We start from the raw sequence: 22,985 nt of genomic DNA, 5'->3' as shown, positions 1-22,985 counted from the left end.
TGATAGACTGGGGAGGAAACGTCGGGTCTTCTCTCCATGCTGCATGTATTAAAGTGATCTGATTCATCACGCTGAGTCTAAAATTCTTCGGAGAATTAGCAAGTCTCTACCTCAAAGAGGAGAATTTCCCTTAACATGCACCACCATGGTGTCAGGTCTGTCTCTTTATCTCTTAAAGCTTTAGGTCTGAAATTGGCTATTTGCCAATTTACACATCAAACATTCTGGGACTTCCCAGTCATCATGGAGCTTACTGGTGGCAGACAGGACGGCGATAAGGGAATTCACTTGAAGACGACCACTTAATAGATGTATAGATACACCGATCAGCCACAACATTATCATCATCGATCCTCTTGTTACAATGCAATGTTCTGCCTAGAAACCTTGGGCCCTGCCATTCATATGGATGTCACTTGACCCCGCCCCCCCCTCCAGGAGGTCAATGCTGCCTAGAGGTCCTATGACCAGGCCTTGACAGGTCAGAGCTGCTTTGGCTGCACAGTGGGAACCTGCACAATATGAATGTTGTGGCTGATCGGTGTAGATGTTCTACGTAAATGTTTCTGTGACTTTTTGTTTCTCTTGTTAGTTGTTGTTTTGTTGTCATTTAATTGCTATCTATTCCTGCTACCAAGGCTTATGTATTTGACTTGAGCTGCCCTGAGAACGTTGCTGTCTTGTTGCTCTGCTACGTTAGGCGGAGGCAAGAATTCACACATATGTCCGATTTCTTGAATGTGAAATGGCTCGGTCTTCCCCACCAGTGTGAGAATATGTGAAACCTGTCTGAAAGTATTTGGCACGAGGCCGTGTGGACAAATATCTGGTATGTGGCTTCACCTGGCTTATACAAAGACACCCTTATTGTAGTCCATAGATCAAGGACATCCTAGTGTTTAAAATGAATCTTTTTAAATCAAGAAGGGAGCTCCTCTGCAAACATAAGCACAACACTTTTATTTCTCTGTCTGTTTTTACCAAACTCTGTTTCTTCACTGCTGCCCCATACTTTCTGCCTGGCTCTTCCCATGTCCCACTAAATGCTTGACACACTAAACCATATGGACAGAACAAGGAGAGCTTTGTGAAAGTCCTGGGCAAGGAGTCAGTAGTGCGCACCCTCACGAGTACACACTCACAGAACTGAAGAGACAGAAAAACAGGGTCATAGTTTTCTCCGTGCATTGCAGGCATGGAAGGATCCTGGCGGCATCCGTCATCCTGGCTGTACCGTCACTGTGAAGCCCTGCGCGGTACGTGTGACACAGAGAGGTAGGGTGAGTCCTGATAGCTGTTGAGTAGGAGTAAGAAGAGAAAAAAGAGTTTTGATGGGCGCAGCCTCGAAAAGGACACAAATTTAAAAAGGGGTAAGGAAGCTAAAGAGGAAAAAGGGAAAAGAATAAGATGTTTGAGTTAGAGAGAGGCAGCGTTAGAGAGAGAAAGGAGATGTTGATGAGCTGATCACGAGCAGCTGGAGTTGCCAGCACCACCCCACAGTCAGTCCTCCTGATGTACACCACGGCTAAACAGGGACTGGATGTGCCCCACATTCTGCACGCAGCTAATTGGCTGCAGACATCCCTACTGACACATTCCCCCAGCAGGTGGCACCAGTGCCGGGTGCCCGCTCACATGTATCCTACCAGACCCCTCCCACCCTTTGAGCTTTAAAAACCAGGCTACAGCTCAGTGCTGATTCTAGAGAGTTCCATCCTTCCTCATTTCACGTGCTTCGTTAGCATTGAATCAACTCTGACTCCTCTACCTCTGCACTTTGTCAAAGACTTTTTAAAAAACACTTTTGAAAGAGACTCTTTGGCCCTTTTGGTTTCAAGTTTGACTGAAGACCAACCGGTTGTTTTATTTGTCTTGCCATTCATCTCTTGGCAGTCTCTTTCACTCCCAAACACTGGATGAGTGTCGCATGCATCTCTCTCCTCCTGGACTGAATTTATCACCTGGCCTGTTCTGAATAGCCTCTATTGCCTCTTCACATCATCACTCAGAACTGATACGTACTGTTAACCCTAGGTATGTATTCAATCATTGACTATGCTCCCCTGCATCTCCTGTGCTTAGTTTTTTCTTTGTTGTCATGTTTTTGAATTGATATTCATCTTATGCTTAAAAGTGCAGAAGTGTTTCTGTGTGTTTGCATTTATATTGTGTGTGTTTATTCTGTGAGAGTGCTGTGTTAAGGTTGGTCAATCTGGGACACTAAGTGAGAGGGCACACATGTCCTAGAAATAGCACTGAGGGGTACTGCTGTTGAGCCACATGGCCACTTTTGGTTTATCTTTTGTGACTACAGCTGCCTATCTTTGTTTTCTGTATTCTCCCTACCAGTGGGGTTGATAAGCTGTAATTTTCCAATGCACGTGGTCTGAGAACAGAGAAGCAGCAGTGGCTGAGACAACTGACAGACGGAAGTTTAAATATATTATGATTGGACCAATGAAAACATCCTTTAATTGCATTATAATGATTAGATTTTACGTTGAAGAAAAAAGAGTGTGGAAATGACAAATCAGTTTCTATTAAGCCTTATGGTAACATTGTATGACTAAATGATATTCACAATGCAGTGAGCGATTGTCCAATAAGGATTTTGTATGTTCCTCACAGCAGATATGTAGTTTTGTAATTTGTCGGCTCGCAGTGATAAAAATGTGCACAGCATTTGTTGTTGTGATTTCCTGGCAGTCCACACTACGTGCAATAAAAACGCTTTTGGTCTTCTGTCTCACCCGGCTTCACCTTGACAACTCTTCATCACAGCCTCGCAGCAGCTCTTCAAAGAGATAAGCATTAATTTGTCCTCAAAGTGATTTGCCGTTGATGTCTATCTCGTGCACTTTGACAGAATTATTTGTTGCCCCTTCAGATTTAGAAATGGTGAAAGTCAATCTTTTTTGCTGTCTATTATCCAAAACTTGTGGCCACTCACGCAGAAATCAAGTCATGATGATGTTAACTGAACTTTGTAGCGACATACAACATTTTGGCATAGCTTCAGATATGCAGATACTGTAGGTACAAACTTGGCCAACATGTTGAACAATGTTCTGAGTTCTGCACCTCTCAAAACTCTCCTAGCAGCAGTAACTAATGCGTTGTGTACAGACTGCCATCTCTTAATTTGCTGTCGTCCTGGTTGTTGTTCTGCAGATATGTTCAGCGTTCCGTTGACTTAATTTCTTAAGTGTTGCGGGGCGCAAAAGTCCAATCATCCACATTAAGACTTTAACAAAGAAGCAGATGAGGCAGCCAGGTTTTTTTTTCTTTTCTTTTTTCAGGATCTCAGTGAAAGACAGCAAGATCATGTCTGGAGTGTAGCCAGGTCTACCTTAAGTCCTAAAGTATGTGTGAGTGTGCAGCTCACACATACAGTTAAGCAGTTAAACTCAAGTCCGTGCTACCTGCAGGTGATGACATCAACACTCCCCTCGTCGCTAGATTGCAGGGCGTCGGGATGGAGAAGAGGCAGGCGGCAAACAAACAGTTGTCAGTGAAGTCGGTATGAACGGAAAAGTACTGAGAGGCATGGAGATGAGGGGGTGTGTGAGAGCGTGTGTGTGTGTGAGAGCGGAAGGGGGGCGGGGGGTTCGTAGAAAGAGTGTTGTAGCAGCGCCAGTGCGAAGACACACCTCTGCACTTGTATGAAAGAGAATACCACATGGACAGAGAGAGCACTCATGTCCAAAGATACCGCGCCCGCTTTCTCACAGCCAAAGGTTACATTCAGTCCCTGACAGAAAGTCTTCAAATATCAACAGGTGGTGTCAAACCTGCAGCTACTGTCAGCTTTAGATCTATTCAAGCATCATTGCACTATGGGAGCGATCTCACAGAGCTGGGTGCTGGGAAGTGGCCCTTTATACTCAGGTCTTTGAGACTGCTTAAACATGAACAGGGTTTAAAAAGTTTTTCAGTATTAGTATATCATGTAACGCTGCTGATTAAGAACAATCATTCCACGTGTCAAATTGAAAAGGAACCTTGAAGAACTGACTGGAACATTCAAATCTTCCCCAACATAAGTAAAATACTGACGTTCAAACGCCACTTTTAAGTCAGAGGTGCATGCGAAAGGTTTCATAATCATCTAAACTGCCATGTGAAAGAAACATGAACACATTATTGTAATCCACAGCCGGGCTGCCAGGTTTGCTTGCTGACGTCTGCTGTCAGACTGCTGCCAAAAGTTTCGATACATAATATACAAAGTAGCTGCTCACCACAGACTTAAAGGTATAGTTCGTGTTTTTTGAAGTGGGGTCATATAAAGTACATATCTATAGTCAATCTGCCGATCAGCGCAGCCTCAGTGTGGAGAAGCAGAGAGCCGCTCTAGCCCAGAGGCTCAGCTTTGTACTGCAGTGACCGGGGTCCAGAGAAAAAGCTAATTTAACCACCTAAAACCATGCTCACCTAAAATAATCTATATAAGTTCAAGTGTACATTCTATAGAGAAAATTCACACCACTTTACATCGCCGTCAGACCGGCCTTTCTTTTGGCACTACATTTTCTCAACCGTAGAACCTCCGTATCCCTACGCAGTTGCGACTGCGTAGGGATACGGAGGTTCTATGGTCTGACGGAGATGTAAAGCTGCGCTGATCGGTGATTACAGTAGGGAACAGATCTACTATAGATATGTACTTTATATGACCCCACTTCAAAAAACATGAACTATCCCTTTAATGTTACATCACACAGATATTTCTAGATTAATCGAAAGCACCAAGAGTCTGAGCCAGGAATTAATAGGAACCGACTGGAGTCGATAAGCAACATGGGTCAAATCCAAATGATATTAGATGCACTTGTTTGAATGACTTTGACTGCTGACACCTGCGCAGTACCTGAGCTAATAGAAGTATAGTTTAGTTATATAGCAGTTCTTATCAAGCTGCCTCATTTTACTCCCATGCTTTCAGTCTTAGTAGGATCATCCTGTTAGACATTAACATGACATTAAAAAAGTCAAACGTAAGAGGGACTTCAGGGTAGCCATGAATGGGATTTTTTTTGTACTTGTTTGTGGTATTTGTGTCGAGGGGGTTTTCTGAGGGTGATTTTTTTTTTTCTTTTGGTTTGTACCACAAAGATCAACTCCTGTTGTCTCAGAAGATGCATTTGTAATAAATTATTTTCTAAGAATTTATTACAAATATGCATTCAGACATGTCCGCCCCACCCTTGTGAGTGCTGTCTCAGTGAATGTGCCTGCGTTCTATTCACACTTGAGGCTGTGCAGGAAGTGTGATGGAAAGTTACCAGGTGCTGAGTAGGCACATTTCCAAGGCGACATTTATTGAAACCTGATGCTGATTCTTATAATTGGTTGCGTATTTCTGAAAATGATCGGGCTGATTAAAGTTGTTTTGTGTGTGCCTTCTTTGAAAACCATGTTGCTTGAGCGGCATGGGTGGGAATAAACATTGAAGAAACCACATTTATTTGAATTGTTTTATCCTTTTATCTTGTGTATCAAATAGTGTTTCAAGCTTCTTGTGTTTGCCTTTGTCTGGTTCTATTCTGGTAAAATGATCATGATGCCAAAACACGATGATTACAGTTTTGGCTGCAAAAGTGACTTAAGTTTGATTTATTTGGCCACACAAAATTCAGGCAAACTGAGCCCTGACTTGTTTCTCTATTGTTACTGAGGTTTTTTCTCAAGCATTACAGAAGCCGTCTTTAAAGACATTTTAAGTAGTGTAGCTTTAGTAATTTATTGATCTTGAATATGGCTCTGCTAGATGTTCCCACCCTATCTGACAGCGGCAGTTAGTCAATCCCTCCAGAAGGAGGAAGGACTGGTTAGTCCACTCCACTGCTGGTGGAGTAGCCTCTTCTTGGAGGTGAGTACTTCCAATCCCACTGGGAATCAACTTAATATAGCTTCAACACTGCTGCAGAAAAAAACTGCATGATGCAAACACATTCATGTATGTCACATCAGCCATAATAACGGAGCGTATTTGATGTGTTCACTGCATTTAAAACCCACCTGTACCTGCCATCAGATCATTGTAGTCGAGGTTATTTCCACTACTATGTTGTTTTTTTTCTCTCTCATTGTTCCCCTATATACTGCAGGACAACCTGCTATACGGTGTTGCGGAATGCAGTTCTTTGTTTTTTCTCAACCCATATGGCCTGTGCCACAAGATATCAGTCCTATCGTCTCACATTAAAAATGCAGCTTTAACGGCAATGTCTGGTATGTTAAGGCTGCACAATGTACATAAACACACGCGCACATACAGAACACAGATAAACGAGTGAGCCGTACAGGCTTCTGTTGACTTTGGCGCAGAGCCACCTCCTCAAGCCCCTCAGCCATCCCTCCTCCATGCCTTCACATAAAAACACAGGCACACAAACACACACATAAAAACACATTTGCCTCCTGCCTGTATTTTTCAGACCATTCCTTTCGTACATACTTCCCTTTTTCCTCTTCCTATTCTCCCAAGTGGATATACATAAATTCTTTCTTCCTCGAGTTTTATGAGTCGAGCCAAAGCTTTTTTTTTTTTTATAACATGTGTTTTTCACTCCATTCAGCAGGCGTCCTGTCTGTTTTTTTTCACCATGACAATGAAGGCTTTGTTTAAGATAAATGAGTTTCTGTCTATAATAAAGAAAACATTTCTCGAAGAAACTGCCCTACTGTGGTATTTGAGATGGAAAACTTGTCTTGAGTCAATCACTTTTCCTTGACAGCAATAACACAGTTGACACATACAGTCCATATAGTCAATCGTAGCCTTGTAAATGTGGAGAGTGGATGCAAGTAGGTGCAAACCAGCAGTTAAAGATTAACACGCAGTCAAAGGCTTTTCTCAACTTTTAATCCTTTTTTTAGAAACCCGTCCACCCAATGCAAACTCACAGTAACCACACACACATAGACACACACATGTGTACGCACTAACGTGGCTCTGAGTTGTGTTAGCTTCCCGATGTTTGGGGTCGAAACTAAGGCGGCCCAACCACTGAGGACGGGGGACAACATCTGTCCGCCATCTTTGTCAGTGCTGCCAAGTATTATGGTGAGACCCCTTTCGCCTCTCCGACTCTTCATCCTTCCATTCTTCACACCTTTGCCCTCTTTTTTTCTTCCTCGCCCCTCCACTCCAGCTCTTCTCCTCACCCCATCTCCCCTGTCTGCCAAGCAAGCAGAGACAGGTCATCCGAGATGCTGCTGCTGCTCCTTTCTTTTATTTTTGTTCTTTCCACTGCAGCCTTTTCTTTATTCACTTCACTTTCTTGAAGAAGACATATACAGTTCCTCTTCCACCCCTCTCACCCTCCTCTGTTCATTGATTTGAATACATGCTACTGTTTTCTATCCATTATTTTTTTTTTATAATTTGCGCTTATAGCTTTCTGCGCATGATGAATACCTTTATGTCTGTGAGAGCCACCTTAGATGACACTTACAATTTGTGCAAACCTGCCTCCCCATCCCTCTTGTCCTGCAGTTCTACAAATATTCTTTGCACAAAAAGTAAAGGAGATTGTGCTGATATGTGATTCTGCATTTTGAACTATTGCAAACAGCATTTGCATATGTCATTTTCCAGCCGTTAGCACCTACAATTGTGATGGTCCTTTATTCTGTCTCTCAACAGGAAAGGCAAACAGACATAATTCAGAATGGCTCTCAATGTGCCGGGTCTGGTGGTGATGGCCGGATTCTACCTGGTGATCTTGGGCACGGGCATCTGGGCGTCTATGCGCTCCAAGAAGGAGGAGAAGAAGTGCAACGGAGACGGCATGGAGATAACACTACTGGCAGGACGCAACATCAACCTTCTTGTCGGCATCTTCACTCTCACCGGTAAAGCAGTCCTTCTGTTGCGTGTACATATGTGTTCTTGAAAAAGACCACAAGTGATAACAGACATGTAGCGTTGTTTAGCTTGGAGAGATCAGTGGAATGCACAAGCTAAACTGGGCTCCGCATCATGTTTCTCATGTGAATATGTGTTTATCTCCCCGCAGCTACATGGGTGGGTGGAGGCTTCATCCTCGGGATAGCTGAGGCAACGTACAACCCAACACTAGGCGCAGTGTGGGCTCTTATGCCTGTGCCCTATGTCCTGACCTTCTTCTTAGGTGAGTCACACCACGGACCCCAAGCTTTAGACCCTGAACCATAAACCCCGACTCCCACCTCCTCTGTCCTCAAAGTATTTTCTTTATTTTTTTATCAAGAGGAAGTACACAATCCGGTGCTGATCAAATCAATCCACTGGCGCATGTAATCCTCTCATTTAAGCATTTCAAAATATAAAAAAGTGTTGTCAAAAATATTAAAAATATTGATGCATTTCCATTCTGAATACTCAAAACTGTTTCCACTTTGCAGTATCAATACACTCAGACTCTTCTCTCAGATGGCGAGTTGACATGCACTGTAGCACTGCCCCTACCAGGGGAAAATAAGCTCAAAGCTTTCGTTCTAACACACACTCATTATCAGGTTTACCATTATATTATCTTTTGGGTTATTAATAGAACAGGTTTACATGCTTTAATACACGTCGGTTACTGTCCAGCACTGTATTCCCCCTCTGTCCCAAACACTGTTTTAGCTCCTGTTTCTTTGACCTCTTTAACCTTTAACTTAAGAAAGTGTACATGCACAGGAACGCATAACACACTGAAGGAAAGGAAAAAACTAAAAAGCATAACAGGTCTCCTTTAGATACACTGTAAACCCGGATAAGTAGAATCTACTTTAAAAAAACCAAGGTAACTTGCCTTATAATTTTAAAGTAATGAAGCATTAGTTGAATAAGTGCTAACATAAGTGGACTATGTTCAATGTACTTGAGCCCATAATGGAATGGAATAGAACATTCAAGTTGAATGTACTACTAATAATAATAATAGGTTTCAGATCTGTCTTACCTAAGTTCAGAAGTACCTGTTGAAAAAAATCAAAAGACCTTATCAAAGAGGGTGTGGTGCAGAGTTAGCTGGCTACATACCTTGCTAGCTTGTTTATAACTAGCTAAGTTTTAGTATATCATGAAAGTGAGTACACTCTTCACATTTTTGCAAATATCTTATTATATCTTTTCAGAGGACAACACTATAGAAATGAAACTTTGATATACAGATATATATCTGATAGATATATAGACTACTTTAAGTTACTTCCATTTCTATGGTGTTGTCCCCATGAAAAGATATAATAAAATATTTGAAAAAAAGTAGAAATTACTGATTGGACTTAAAAACAAAATAACAATAACAAAGGACATGAAAAAAGTTCAGCTTAATCAGAATTAACAAGTAATGTCAATAAATTAGACACATTTAAGTAATATGAACTCAATCTCTTTGAGTTGAATCAAAATCTGGGTTTACAGTGTAGACACGTATGAGAGAGACAACATTACATATTTGAGCAGCTTGTCCCCACGTTAAGTGATCTTGTATTCAGGACCTGAAGTGAACACCAGTAAAAACAGAAAAAAATAACTGTTGACAGGAAGATAAACTTGCCACACAAGCCAGTAGCATTCAGACACTGGAAAGCCTCACTTAAATACAGACTGAGGTGTTTTTTTTTTCTGAAATCTTGTGTAGTGTAGTAAGTGTAGCAATAATGTCCTTTGCTTTACAAGAATTTAATTATTTTATGAAACAAGCACCTGTAGGATTAATTCTTTCATCATAACAGGATACAACATTTTTTTTAACAGCATGGTACAGCGTGGTAGCTCAGTTCCAGGCAGTGCAACAGGAACCATTAATCATGGCAACAATGCACACTGAGAGGAAACACATTAATGTCAGAAAATGTGCGGTAAAAAAAAAAATATATATATATTTATATATATATATACACACATATACACATATACACACATATATGATGTGAAAAGTTTGCACTTCTGAGTTCTGTCCAGTGCATTAGGTGCATTCAGTTCAGTATAGGAGCTCTTATGGCAACAGGGGTGACCCAGGGCTGTTAAGTGTTGACAGTTATTCAAGGTTATTTTAGCTGCCCGGCTGAAGCTGTATTAAATACAAAATCAAAATGAGCTTCACAGACTTCAGTCTCAAACTTATACGTTGTTGACCAGTAAGGTAGCTTCCACACCCCCAAGCCACATCTGACTCCACGCACCAGTAAAAGTGTCACTCATGTTAAAAATAGGTCCATGAGAAATCAGTTCAGGATTGTAACTTGACGGAACAGGTGCAAAGGGTTCAGCCAGAGACTGTGATTGCCTAGTCCTGAATTCACCAAACTGACCAACTCAGTGGTCCGTCTGTAAACATTTGCAACAGGTGAAATTATGAGCTCACGATGTCACAATATCCTGCATGATGTGAGAGTAATGGGAACTGGAAACACCAAAGTCCCTCATCAGGAAATATAACATTCCCCGCTCTGTTCGTGTCCATTGTTGGCAAAGTGAGCACATGACTTCAGCTGAATGTGTGTATTGTGTTATCTGGAGGGAACACTTGTTTTTCGTTTTGTTCACACGCACTTCTTCTTTCTCACTCACCCTCTTCCTCTTCTTCCTTTCCTTCTCACTTGGGGTTTCCGAATGAAAGAAATATAGCCACGTTTTCCAATTAATGACTTAATCATTTCCAGGTTGAGGTTCTGATCTGATCCCAATCCCTTCCCTCCTGCTCCAGGTGGCTTTTTCTTTGCCAAGCCCATGAGAGAGAACAGGTATGTGACCATGATGGACCCCTTCCAACAGAAGTATGGGAATGTTCTGAGCAGTGCGCTGATCTTCCCAGCACTGGTTGCTGATGTCCTGTGGGTGGCACGCACACTCGTCAGCCTGGGTGAGTAACATAACACTATCAAAGTGTTTGGCACTATAATGTGTGCCCACCCATACTTGTCTAATCACGCAAGCTCCTACAGATCTGGGTACACAATGTGCACAATCTCTAGATTACAAAGACAGCCGGTTGTTGATTGTCAGCACTTTTTTGGCACCAACTCAGCTGCATCAGCGCTGTCGACTACTGCAAGAAAGCAGGTGAAAATAATTAAAGGGAAATCATAACAACACAAACTACAACTTTATAAGCTAACACTTTCTGACCATTTTCACACTATTCGCTATTAGCTATTATCCAACCATTGCCTAGCAAACATAATTGGCATGGCTGGACAGTCAAACTTTGGATTTATACAAATGTGAAAGCGTAGTCTATGTGGTGACGTCAAAGAGAGACTCTCTATATAAAGGGTTTTTTAAACCTTTTTTTTTAAAAGAGCAATTAGCATGTCCTGCTAACAGCTACCTAAAGTAATAACTGACCATTACATATAAAAGCCAAGGGACGAATCTTCAACCACATATACATTCTGTAGTAGCTACTACAATTGACACTATGAATACCATTGTTTCTTTAACCTGTGAGTTTAATTGTGTGTGTGTGTGTGTGTGTGTGTGTGTGTGTGTGTGCACATGCGTGTGTGTGTGTGTGTGTGTGTGTGTGTGTGTGTGTGTGTGTGTGTGTTAGTGAGAGAGAGTGCGGGCACTTTGATAGTGGATGCAAGTGTGTATGTGCTCTTCAGTGTAAATGTGCGTGAAGAGAAAGAGAGTGTGTGTGAGTGTGTGTGCAGCATAATGTTTCCTTGAGTGTGTTTTTAACACTGTTTTCTTTTCCAGTGTTAGGGGGTTAAACATCGAGCAGCCTGTTGATTGTGAAAGGTGATCAATTATAAAAACCAGATCTCTGTTGTTTGTGCCAAGGCAGTAATGACTGAAAGAGGTTAATGTTACATGCTGAATTATAATTTCTTTTGACTTTGGGGAAATCCGTGAAATCCATTGAGTGTCACCAGGTAGGAGTGCATGCTGTGCTGACGCTCCACAAAAGGACTGGTCGCCAGGCAGGAATGTTCCTGAGACGTTTCTGTCCAAACCTTTTAAACCAATATAGAATCAGGGGACCCCTCACTCCTCAGTAAAACCCTCCTGTCGTTGTTTCTGGAACAGTCAAGAATACATCCCTAATGTGCGTTTGGTATCACATGCACACACATACACACACACGCATTAAAACTTGACACTCGAGAGAGAGAGCGAGAGAGAGAGTGCGCTGAGTATTTGACCTACAGGGGTGTTGTTGCTGGGAGACTGTTTATGTGTGTGTATGTGTAGTATAAACTGAGCTTCATGGTCTGCTTGAGCGAGTGTGTGCAAGTGTGAGTGTTTCAGTGCCAGAAAGGATTCACCTTTTCAAAAAACACTCCTTCCATGTGCTGTGAGTTAGCTGCACACAGTCATGGTCAAAATTCTACCAGGAAGGAGTCGGGTACAGGATGTAAGGTTGCGAAGGGTGTTTGTCTGTGTGTGTGTGTGTGTGTCTGCTCACTCGCACATGTATGGGTTTTGAAAGTAGGACAAGGATCTAAAAACAACACAGCGGTATTTTGGCGGCTCTTTCCCTCTGTCCATCCCCAGTAGTGCCCAGTACGTCCCAGGGGCCCCTGAATGTCATTTCACCTTTCCCCCTCCCTAAACTTAGCACCTACAGGAGCTGCACAGCTCAGCACAAAACAAAACACATAAATTAGTCAGTTAGAAAAAAGGCTAAGATTGTTAACAATACAGGAATTATGTTGTGTCATGCCCGACCATAAGAAGTTATAGGACAAACAACAACTACAAGGCCCTGTTGGATCTGGATGTGTATCCATGACAGATCAGGTTTAGATGTAGTTGAGATGGATTTCAGTTCACACATGGCAACAGAATGCATCTCGACTTACCACTTGTGATCGGAGATTGCTTCCCTGATAACATCTCGGTTAAAAGGAACTACAAACCTCCGAAAAACAAGCAAAGCTTCTTGTATAACTGTTACATGACAAAAAAAACCTAAGTAACATTAATAAATCTGACTTAAATGCGAAAAGTGAGGAAACATACTGATAACTTGTTTGTTGTTCGGTTCATTGTGGTCTTGTATTCATGTGCGTCACTGACCACCTCTAAATGTTTTCCCTCCTGTATTTAGAGGTTATGTAACGAGATGCATGTTTGTGCCAAGTGTGAGCAGGTGATTAATGACTTTCTCCTACTATTTTGTTCTCTGAAGTGACAGGTGCAGACAAAAGAGAATACTATATCTATATATCTATATATATATATATATATATATGTCCATGTACATGTGTGTATATATATATATATATATGTATATATATATGTATGTATATGTATATGTGTGTATATATATATATATATATATATATATATATATATATATACATATATATATATATATATATATATATATATCTATATATATATATATATCTATATATATATATATATATATATATATATATATATATATATATATAGAAAAAATTATAGCTGGGGAAAAAAAGGTGACAGAAAGCTTCCGGGGTAACGGATCAGATTTCAAAAATGTTGAATACGTGGCGTGGAAGCTCAAACTCAAACAGTCAAGAAGGGCAGACAGAAAGTTGACACAGGGTGGTGGGTGGCGGGGTCGGTAGGGGGTGAGAGGTCAGCGGGGTGGTGAGTGGCGATCGATGGTGCCGATCTGACACTTCTCTGTTTAAGGGCATTGTTGTGGTGTGGCTGCAGGCTGCGGCTGGGTGGACCCTGGCAATGTGGCAGAAGAGACGGTGAAGGTAGTGACGTTTTGCTTGCCTTGTTTGAGTAACAAGATTTATTCTTTTTATTGTTCACTTGTTTACATTTACTGATATTGTTTTTTTTTCTCACTTCAAACATTTGTTTCACTACTTGAAGACACTTCTCTTTACCTTCTTGATTTATTTCTTTATTAAAAGGGTGATAATTCATCCAAAGAGGGTGAAAAGGGAACATGTTGGTGTCACAATCAATAGGCTGCTTCTGTATTTATGTTTAGTTTGTCATAAGTTTATCATTATCACTTTTACGTTGGCTTGTTGCTTTATATAAGCTCTTGGATGCTTTTCAAAGGTTTAAACCAAAGCCACCCATGTTTAATGATAACTTTATTCTGGAATTAGATGACGATAAGTGTAATGTCATGCTTTTTTTATGTTTTCTGTTTGTCCAAGTACACTTTTTACTCTATACTAAATACTGCATTAAGCTGTATGACTAGTATAACAAGATGATGCCATTGCCTAGCTACTTGGTAAATCTTGAGAAAGAGTGGATGCATGCATATGTGAGTGTCTGTGTGAGAGAAAGAAAACATTCAAAAGAGAGACTGAGAAGCTAATAAAACATTTAAACTAGAGTAAGCAGTGGCATGTACCTGTAGTAACTGACACTTGTATGATGCCTGTAGAAAACTTGCTGTAGACTCTGACTCTGTCAGTCCTCTGATGCTCATCACTCTGTTGTCTTGTTCCAGGTGGAACTATGAGTGTGATCCTGGACCTGTCCTACGTCTACTCCATCATCATCTCCTCAGTGGTGGCCATAATCTACACACTGCTGGGAGGGCTCTACTCTGTGGCCTACACAGATGTCATCCAGCTCATCCTCATCTTTATCAGTCTGGTGCGTAACTATCTATTGACCCATTCACACAGCCGCCATTTTGAATATTTGGGTTGGGAAACTTTAGAGCTCTGGCTCTATTCTTCTATTAAATGATGGACATCATTCATGAGTCCTATCAGATTACTCACTCAATTGCATCGAGTGGATGAAAGTATACAGCAGGATTAGATTTCAATATAGAGTCAAGCAAAAGTGCCAGCTATGCTAGCTGATTAAATTACCTTCTAAATTAAAGCATGTAGCCTCCTAATTTCATTAGCTTATTTGACAAATATGAAGTCTGTATGAAGTTTCCCTGACTCAGTGCTCAAAATGGCTTCCAACCAAGTGAGCAGATAAATCCGAGCAAAACATGTGCTTCAAGAAACTTGGTAACAACTTTTAGACCTCGTTTGCAACTACTTTAATACACAAGCTAACCGCTAACACTGCAGCCAGCCAGGAACATACACAACAGCTCTCTTTTTAATTTTTTTTACGTGTACTGTGTTGTTTACTTCCCCTGGCTTTGCATTCTCAGGAATGTGAATCATTTTACTCAGTAAAAAGTTACATAAATATATATATTTAAAAAAGGTAGAATTGTTAGGTTGTGTGCTTACAGGAATGAAAATATACATAGTTTATCCAGGAGGATGTACGGTTGACTCCTGCATACGCTAAAACATTTATTTTAAAGGTGCAATATGTAAAAATTTGGCCAGCTTTCAAATTCAAACTTAAAACAAATGGGTGGAAGCACATCAACGGAATAACACTAACTGCTGCTGGCTGCCCTGCTGGAAAAACCAGCCATACCAGCATAAGTTGTGTTGTGGTGCTGGTATGCTGGTGATGGGATGTGTCTACAACTTATTTCATATTGCTGAGTATGAGGAGGAGTGACGTTGGCTGTCAGCCCAATACAGGTCTATCAGCTAGGCATAGAAATCATGCTGGTCTATACTGTTTTTTTCAGCAGGGTGTAGCTGCCGTTAGCTTGTTAACTCAGTTATTAATGCAGCTAGCAATTTGCACTGGTAGCTCAGGGACCAGGGGAGTATAAGTGTTTAGATAGCTAACACAGGATTACATAGGGGCTAGCTGGTTAGCATGCTAATTTCAGTAGATATCTCTGCAAAACAATACATAGACATTGTGATGTCAAAACTACCTTTTCTTCACATTCTGTTGTTGATTTTACTTAATTATTGACTGAGTCAACTCAATTCAAACTACAGATTGTCCCTTAAAACTTAGATAAAGTAACTGACAAGCTAACCATCACCATAAGGCTGATTTATAAGCTGTTCCAGAGCTTTTAATAATTTCACATGATCTTCATTAGCAGCAGTTTGGCCTTGTGGTCGTGGAATGCTTCTCAAATCCATGATTTTGCATGAAAACTGATTAGACTTCAGCAGCTGATGTGTGATGTGTTACCAAATGAACCTCGTGGTAAGATGATTTTGTCAACAAAATACGGGTTATTCTGGACAAATGAGCTCACCATGATGTGGAGCTAATAATGCGCGCTGAATACTGCTCAGAAACCGGAGCTTTAACTCCAGCTTGAGTTTCAGATTCCTTAATTTGCTGTGACTGACTGAAAACTTCTCCCACCGGGCCCATTATCAGATTAGCTGTGTTCTTGTGTTTGTGTATACAGTGGGTGTGTGTTCCCTTCATGATGACAAACCCTCACTCTTTGGACATCTCACTAACTGCCTACAACGAGACCTTCCAGGCTCCCTGGGTTGGCAAGGTGGAGCTTGATGAGGCCGGCAAGTGGTTTGACGACTTCATGCTGCTGGTGAGTGGAGTGGACGAGATCGTTATGCACACAGAGTCGGCTCTAAATGTTGTGTATTACACAGCCTCTGCAGTATTTACAAGGGTGTAACAGTACACACAGTTTTAGGGCCACGTTCATTACATTTGTGGTAGGTACCGTAATGAACCCATACACTGAAGCATCAACACCACATGAGCTCCACTAACAGGGCAAAGCCAGCTTGCTATTGCTGGTAGACAACAACTGGTGCACTGCCAGGACTTTTACGGGTAAAACTCACACTGTCCAATTCCCGTTTGACACATGAGTGGAGTGGACATAAATAGACTTATTTGACTGTAATTGTTTGGGCACAGCCTTCCGAGAAAGGTGCATACTAAAACACCCTGTTCTGAACAGCCTGGGACAAATAAACGTATCGTTGCACCCCTCGTGCTTACACAACCTCTGCCATCGCAGGAGTTTAATTTAATAACAACGGCCAGGTCATGAGGGGATTGCTTCTCCTCGTCCTGTCCTGACTGATTCCAGTCATGACTGATCTGAGCTGTGTGTTTATTCCAGGCTCTGGGCGGCTTGGCCTACCAGGCGTTCTACCAACGAATCCTGTCCGCCTCATCTTACAGCCAGGCTCAAGTGACCTGCTTCGCCTCCTCAGCCTTCTGCCTGGTGCTGGGTATCCCCTCTGTGCTCATCGGGGCTGTAGCTGCGTCAACAGGTACAAACGTATTTTGCAGCGTGTAATTCTTAAGTCAGCTTTCTCGTGCTTCGTGTGGGAGCTGGTCTTGGGATTGTGCATTTAGATCTGAATTTATACTTTTTTGTATCGTTTCACTGAGTAAAGTTCTGTTCATCAGAGTTCCCTGAGTTCTCCAACGTTCGTCTTCATCCAAATATTCACCTGTTCTTTCCAGACTGGAACTCAACCAGCTATGGATTGCCCACACCTTATGAGCGCGACCAGGCCGGCTCCATCCTGCCCATTGCTCTGCAGTACCTCACACCCACCTACATCTCTGTCATTGGCATCGGAGCTGTGGCTGCTGCCGTCATGTCCTCCATGGACTCAGCTCTTCTGTCCTCGGCCTCGTTGTTTTCCTCAAATATCTATAAGAACATTATCAGGAAGCAGGTGAGAATTTCGAAGGAACATACGAATGGTGTGTACATCCAGAGACAATTTCAATTGATATGGGCAGTAACTGAAGACACAGTGAAGTACAGTCTAAAAGATTCAAAGCAGCTTTTTCCAGCTGTTTTCCTGTGGTATGGTGTGTCTGTCTCTCGTTTTCCAAGGTGCTGCACAACCATGCGGCTGATTGCTGCAGCGCCTTATTCTGTCTGAATGAAGCGTCAGCACTTAGATCGAATAAATGCAATGTCGTCAGCTCTCTTTCAGGATCTTAAATCTGATTTAATCAAAAGTAATAATTTGCCGAGCATCCTCGTAAAAAAAACCTCGCCGCAGGACACAGACAGCTCAGAGACTCTGTCACTATATTGTACTCTGACAGTATCAGCTGCAGGCAGCAACAAAGTAGCTATTGACTTTACAATACTGTACATGTTGTACAATATGCCCACTCTTTTAGAATGAATCTTGTTTATGATGTCGCTCTCTTGTAACAATGATCTATTTCATAATTTCACCCCAAGGGAATGTTCCATATAATGAGCCGCCTCACTGTATAGTGCTGGCACTGTGTGTGCAACAGATGCTCTTAGTTTCTCACATTGTAGGTGTAAAATTAACTCGCTTTGTGGTTCTTGTTGTCATTCTCTCCACTCCCTCAGGCATCGGACCGTGAGATGCAGTGGGTGATCCGTATCTCAGTGGTGGTGGTGGGTATGGCTGGCACTGCCCTCACTTTCCTGGACAGCAGCGTCCTGGTCTTCTGGCTTGTGGGAGTTGACATGTCCTACACCATCATGTTCCCTCAGCTGGTTTGCATCCTCTTCTTCAAGGTGTCCAATGGCTATGGAGCCTCCGTGGGCTACTTGATGGGGATCATCATGAGGGTCCTGAGCGGCGAGCCGCTCATCGGCCTCGCGCCAGTCATCAAGTTCCCTGGCTGCCGGCTGGACGCGGAGGGAAAGCTCACTCAGTTCTTCCCATTCCGCACCACCATCATGATCATTTCGCTCTTATCCATTCTGCTCTTCTCCTGGCTGGCATCCATCATTTTCAACAAGGGTCTGCTGTCTGAGCGATGGGATGTGTTCAAAGTCAAACGCACGCAGAGACCGACACCCAAAGCCGAAAGTGACAAGAGGACCAACTCGGACAACGAGGAAGGCGCCGCGGCCAAACAGCTACTGGACACCACCAGCTGCTAAAGAGGCTCGGGGAAGACGGAGAGAGAGAAGATGGGCACAGGCTGGAGGCGGACATGTTTGTTCGTCTGCCAAGCAGGAGTTCACAGTGGGGAACAACGGCAAAGGCTGGACTTTATATACAGATTGTGTTCAGTATCACAGTGAATCTGCGGCGATGACATTTATATAAGCAGAGGGCATATCTGAGCTCTCTGACACCGTCCTTCATCAGTTGTCTTCACCAAAGAATACTGTAAAAGTAGACTAGCACACAAGCCATTATCCAGCATAGCATATAATTAAATATGTTTACATACATAAAGGCCCAGGATAAAATGCCAGAGATCCAGCTGCATTGTAACATCACACGTCACTGAAATAGAAGCAGTCCATACAAAGAACGAGGTTTCTACCGTCAAAGCCATTCAAATTCATTAAATGTGTATAACTTATATCTCTCATTCATTCAGTACTTATCAACAAAGATCAGACTTGTATTTTTAGACATTTTGAGTAACTGAGATACCGCCTTAAGATTTCTTTTTGACAGACACAAATTGAACTTTATGGCAAAAAGACTCTGGACCTAATCCCAAAGAAACAACCAATCCAACAGAATAATGAAAAATGTTTACAAGTTCACAATTTGTAATTACTCATTGGATTGTGCTGTTTGTGAGAGTGAGTGCATGAGACTTGCGTCACATAGCTTCACAGAAAACAGGAATGCAACAAGCCATGTGCTTTATCCTTTACCGAATCATCGTTAAATCAACTCAACCCGGGTGTGTCTCGTACTGTACAAAGAGCGCACTGGGCTTCTCTCTCAGTGTGAACCTCTGTCCATGATCAGCAGCTATGCGCAGCATGATGGGCTCTCATTCACACCTAGAACACAGAAATGCCGCTCAAAGAACAAGTGCACGCTCTGCACTGTTCCGTGACGCATTTGTAAAGACATTTTAATCGTTTAACTTGTTTGTTGACTCTGATCTCATCATTTCCTTCTCTAGTCGATTTGTTGCCTCAAGCTTTGTGATACAGCGACGATTCAGTTTCCTCTTGGCTTGTGGGTGGATTTTTAGATAATCAATTTTGGTCGTCTAGGTTATTACTTCCATATACAATCATTGATTATACACAAGTGCAATTATATTTTGAAATGACAGAATGCTCTGTTTTGTGATCACCAAACTGCTTCGCTGTGTATTTATCATTCATTTCCTATCTGCAGTAGTCCACATATCTAAGATGTAGAGATTCATACTTGCATGATGTAAGTTTTCATAGATCCCCCATACAGCCCGTACTGCCCTGTAGACCGGCAAGTTTAAGACTGTTTTCTTTTACTTCACTGTGACAAAGTCTGAATCCACCCAGCTATGGGTGACTTTCGTTTCCAGTGGCGACTTTGCCGTGCAAGCAATATTGAAAATCACAAGCGGCAGCCAAGAGTACTTGGACGGAGGTGACACGAGCACCATTTTACACGATATTTTTGTCCTAAGGACTATTTTACGTCGTGAACAGCAGCAGGAAGAGACAAAACTGCAGATCTCGATCTCCCAGCATGCCGCAGTTAATGTAAGCCCATTCCCCTCTGCTGCAATCTACTCACATTACATTTCACTGAATGTAGCAGTTTTCTACAACTGCACGGAGAGAAAGAACGCCAGACATATCCCTCGTTTTTCTTCTCCGTCCGTCAGTGTGAGATTTGTGCCTTTCAGTGACTTTTTACTGTATAGTTTTGTTTTTGTTAAATACTGTCGGCAAAGCTGTAGTTTACAGTGGGATCACTTTGATTCTGACGATTTGCATTTAAGTTTTTACTTTCTTTAATAATACAATTTTATTAGAAAACAGTTTAATAATCCTCTTGTTTTTTAATGTATGTATTGTTGTACTGAGCCTACATAGTAGTTTGTTGTGCACAGAGATTCCTGCCTTCCTCTATCATACAATATCACTGGAAAATGGTTTTACTCCGCAGACGGTGGTCATTTGCTGGTCATCACAAAATGGGTGTATACTAAAGCATCTGAATACCTCATTAGCCGGTATTGTTGACTTTAAGTACGCAAAACTCTAATTCTAACTTCCGTCTGAAGCATACTGTATGAATGTTATTTTCCAAAGAATGGTCGCACAAAACAAACTGTGTCTCCAAAACAAGACACATGCAGGACACAATGCATCCATCTTTTTATATAGTGATTGTGATTTCTACCTGTATTATACTCTTGTACTGTACAGTTCTAATCATGATTTGTATATTTACACTTATTATTTTTTACCAAAAAGCGTTGAGTTTTAGACGAAAAAGGCGAATGTGTATTTTCACGTTGGCAACATTTAAAGTAAAATAAATTCACCTTCAGTTTTGCAGAACATGAAATGTAATTTCACCTTCACACATTCAAATATCTGTTCACTTGTGTCAGCAGTGGTTTTGAACAGGAAATGAGAAGTGGCCATGTAGAATAAATACTCATTTCACAGCGGTCATCTGTGCAATTTTGTCATTTCTGAGGAGAAATGTTTTGTTTTTCATGCGGGGTTAGTCAAACATTATCTATGAAAGTACTGGAAACTTCTTTTTGTGTTATATTTCCCCCTAATACGTATTTGGTTTTATACTATTATGCATGTTGGTTGTCAGAAACTGTGTTGTTTGTATACTGAACTTTTGTGAAGGCTGTTCTCTCTTGCCTCTTGGCAAGGCCCTACTTTGTAATCAATTAATGTAAATCCCCATGGGGTGATGTTCTGTCAGAATAAAGGTTGAAAGCAAATGATTGTCTCTGCTGTTTAAATCACCTTAGTGGATCATGAAACACGCGACAGCCTTCCAAGACATGTGTTTGAGAGGAAGATTTTTTTTCCATTGCAGTAGGACGGACTTTACTGATTAATGGTGGGTGAGCTGCTCCAAGCGTGCAGGCAATAAAGACAGAATACAAGGCTAGAATGAAAAAAACAAACAAAAAAAAACCCACAATGATCTTAAAAGTAGTACAAAAAATGCCTTAAAGGATAAGTTCACCCCAAAATTAGAATTCTGTCATTAACTCCTCGCCACTGTGAAAGTCAGGTGACGTTTCATAGTCCGCAAAACATGTTATGTTTTGTTTTCTGGTTGTTCTTTAACGTTTTAAAACAAGTCCCAATTCCCTTCAGTTGTTTACTAGAATGCTGCAATGCTGTTTTGCTGTAAAACTCCAGAAATGTTTTGTGGACTGTGGAACTTCACCTGTCTTTTCATCGGCATGATGGTCAATACGAAGCACGGTATCGTAGGCAGCTGGACTTGTTTCAGTTTCCTGTCTCATCCAAGAGGCTTCTTCAGTTCTAACTAACTGACTGTGTGGATGTGTCCTTACAGAGTCTTTGAGAACACATGTCACACAGAGTTTAAAAGCCTGCCAACTCCCCTCCGGTTAGAACTGAAGAAGCCTCTTGGATGAGAGGTGAAACGTCTACAAGAAACTGAAACAAGCCCAGCTGCCTACGATACAGCACTTAGAACTAGAGAAGGCAAGTTCTGAAGATTCCGTAATCTGCTTGAATGGGAAAACATGGCAGAAAAATATCAAATATCTCTGAAATTATGAATGATATCAATAAGAAAAATAGACTTGATTGATTCCCAATTGAGATGAATATTCTGTGTTTGAATGGAGTGAATACACTGAAAAATGTTGAAGGAGTTAAGGGCCAAACCTAGGTCTACCTTTAGCAGCCCTGGTACCCGTAGTAAAAGTTAAAGTAAGGAAGCAAGTAAAGTCCATTTCTGTAACTACTAGATCAGCCCAGTGACTGATCATATGAGACAGGTTTTCAGGTGTGTTAGCATTATGCACCGAGGTCATTACTGGATTTGTGTTAAAATGCCCGTCTGGACGAAGAACAGTATGTTTTACTGTTTCCAAAAAAAAAAACTTGACAACTATGTGGTCACAAGGTCACAATAGGTTATAAAATTAAAATGCTTTTTTTTTCTTTTGTTGCAAATACAAATTAGATTAATAACAAATGCAATTTGTGGCTTGAGCTCCTTGGCTTAAACTTTCAAGTCACCCAAATATTATGTACTGCACACTGTGCACCATCCTCACTCACAGTCCACAGCCCTCTCTTCATTACCGTTGTAGCTGACTGGGAACCCAAACTGTTCCAAAACAATTTGGTAACTTCTGCACATGTTGCTAATGGTCTACAGCTGACAGTTTCCTGCCAGCACTTGCCTGCCTCCGACTCTTACACGTGACCCCCTGCACCGGGACCATTCCGCACAAACATTTGAAGCTATACAGCTCACCTACTATGCAAGTTTGTTTA

General features: G+C 41.6%; 1 protein-coding gene across 2 annotated transcripts; it reads left to right on the top strand.

Moving 5' to 3' along the window:
• The first annotated feature begins 1,700 nt into the window (after nt 1-1,700).
• Nucleotides 1,701-21,439, top strand: LOC115582508 (high affinity choline transporter 1-like). Of its 2 annotated transcripts, none has more exons than XM_030418482.1 (9): nt 1,701-2,034; nt 7,652-7,860; nt 8,025-8,138; nt 10,689-10,844; nt 14,403-14,551; nt 16,203-16,346; nt 16,893-17,046; nt 17,243-17,460; nt 18,123-21,439. In XM_030418482.1, exons 2-9 carry the CDS (start codon nt 7,677-7,679, stop codon nt 18,663-18,665), a joined length of 1,662 nt encoding a protein of 553 aa, XP_030274342.1. In that variant the 5' UTR covers nt 1,701-2,034; nt 7,652-7,676; the 3' UTR covers nt 18,666-21,439. The 2 variants fall into 2 exon arrangements, with proteins under 2 accessions (XP_030274342.1, XP_030274350.1); XM_030418490.1 differs by lacking the exon at nt 1,701-2,034 and adding an exon at nt 4,567-7,069.
• Nucleotides 21,440-22,985: the final 1,546 nt, after the last annotated feature.

This window comes from Sparus aurata, chromosome 1, assembly GCF_900880675.1.
Source record: "Sparus aurata chromosome 1, fSpaAur1.1, whole genome shotgun sequence".
Taxonomy (NCBI): domain Eukaryota; kingdom Metazoa; phylum Chordata; class Actinopteri; order Spariformes; family Sparidae; genus Sparus; species Sparus aurata.
The sequence above is the reverse complement of the archived record's forward strand: the minus strand, read 5'-3'. Positions and strand labels throughout refer to the sequence as shown.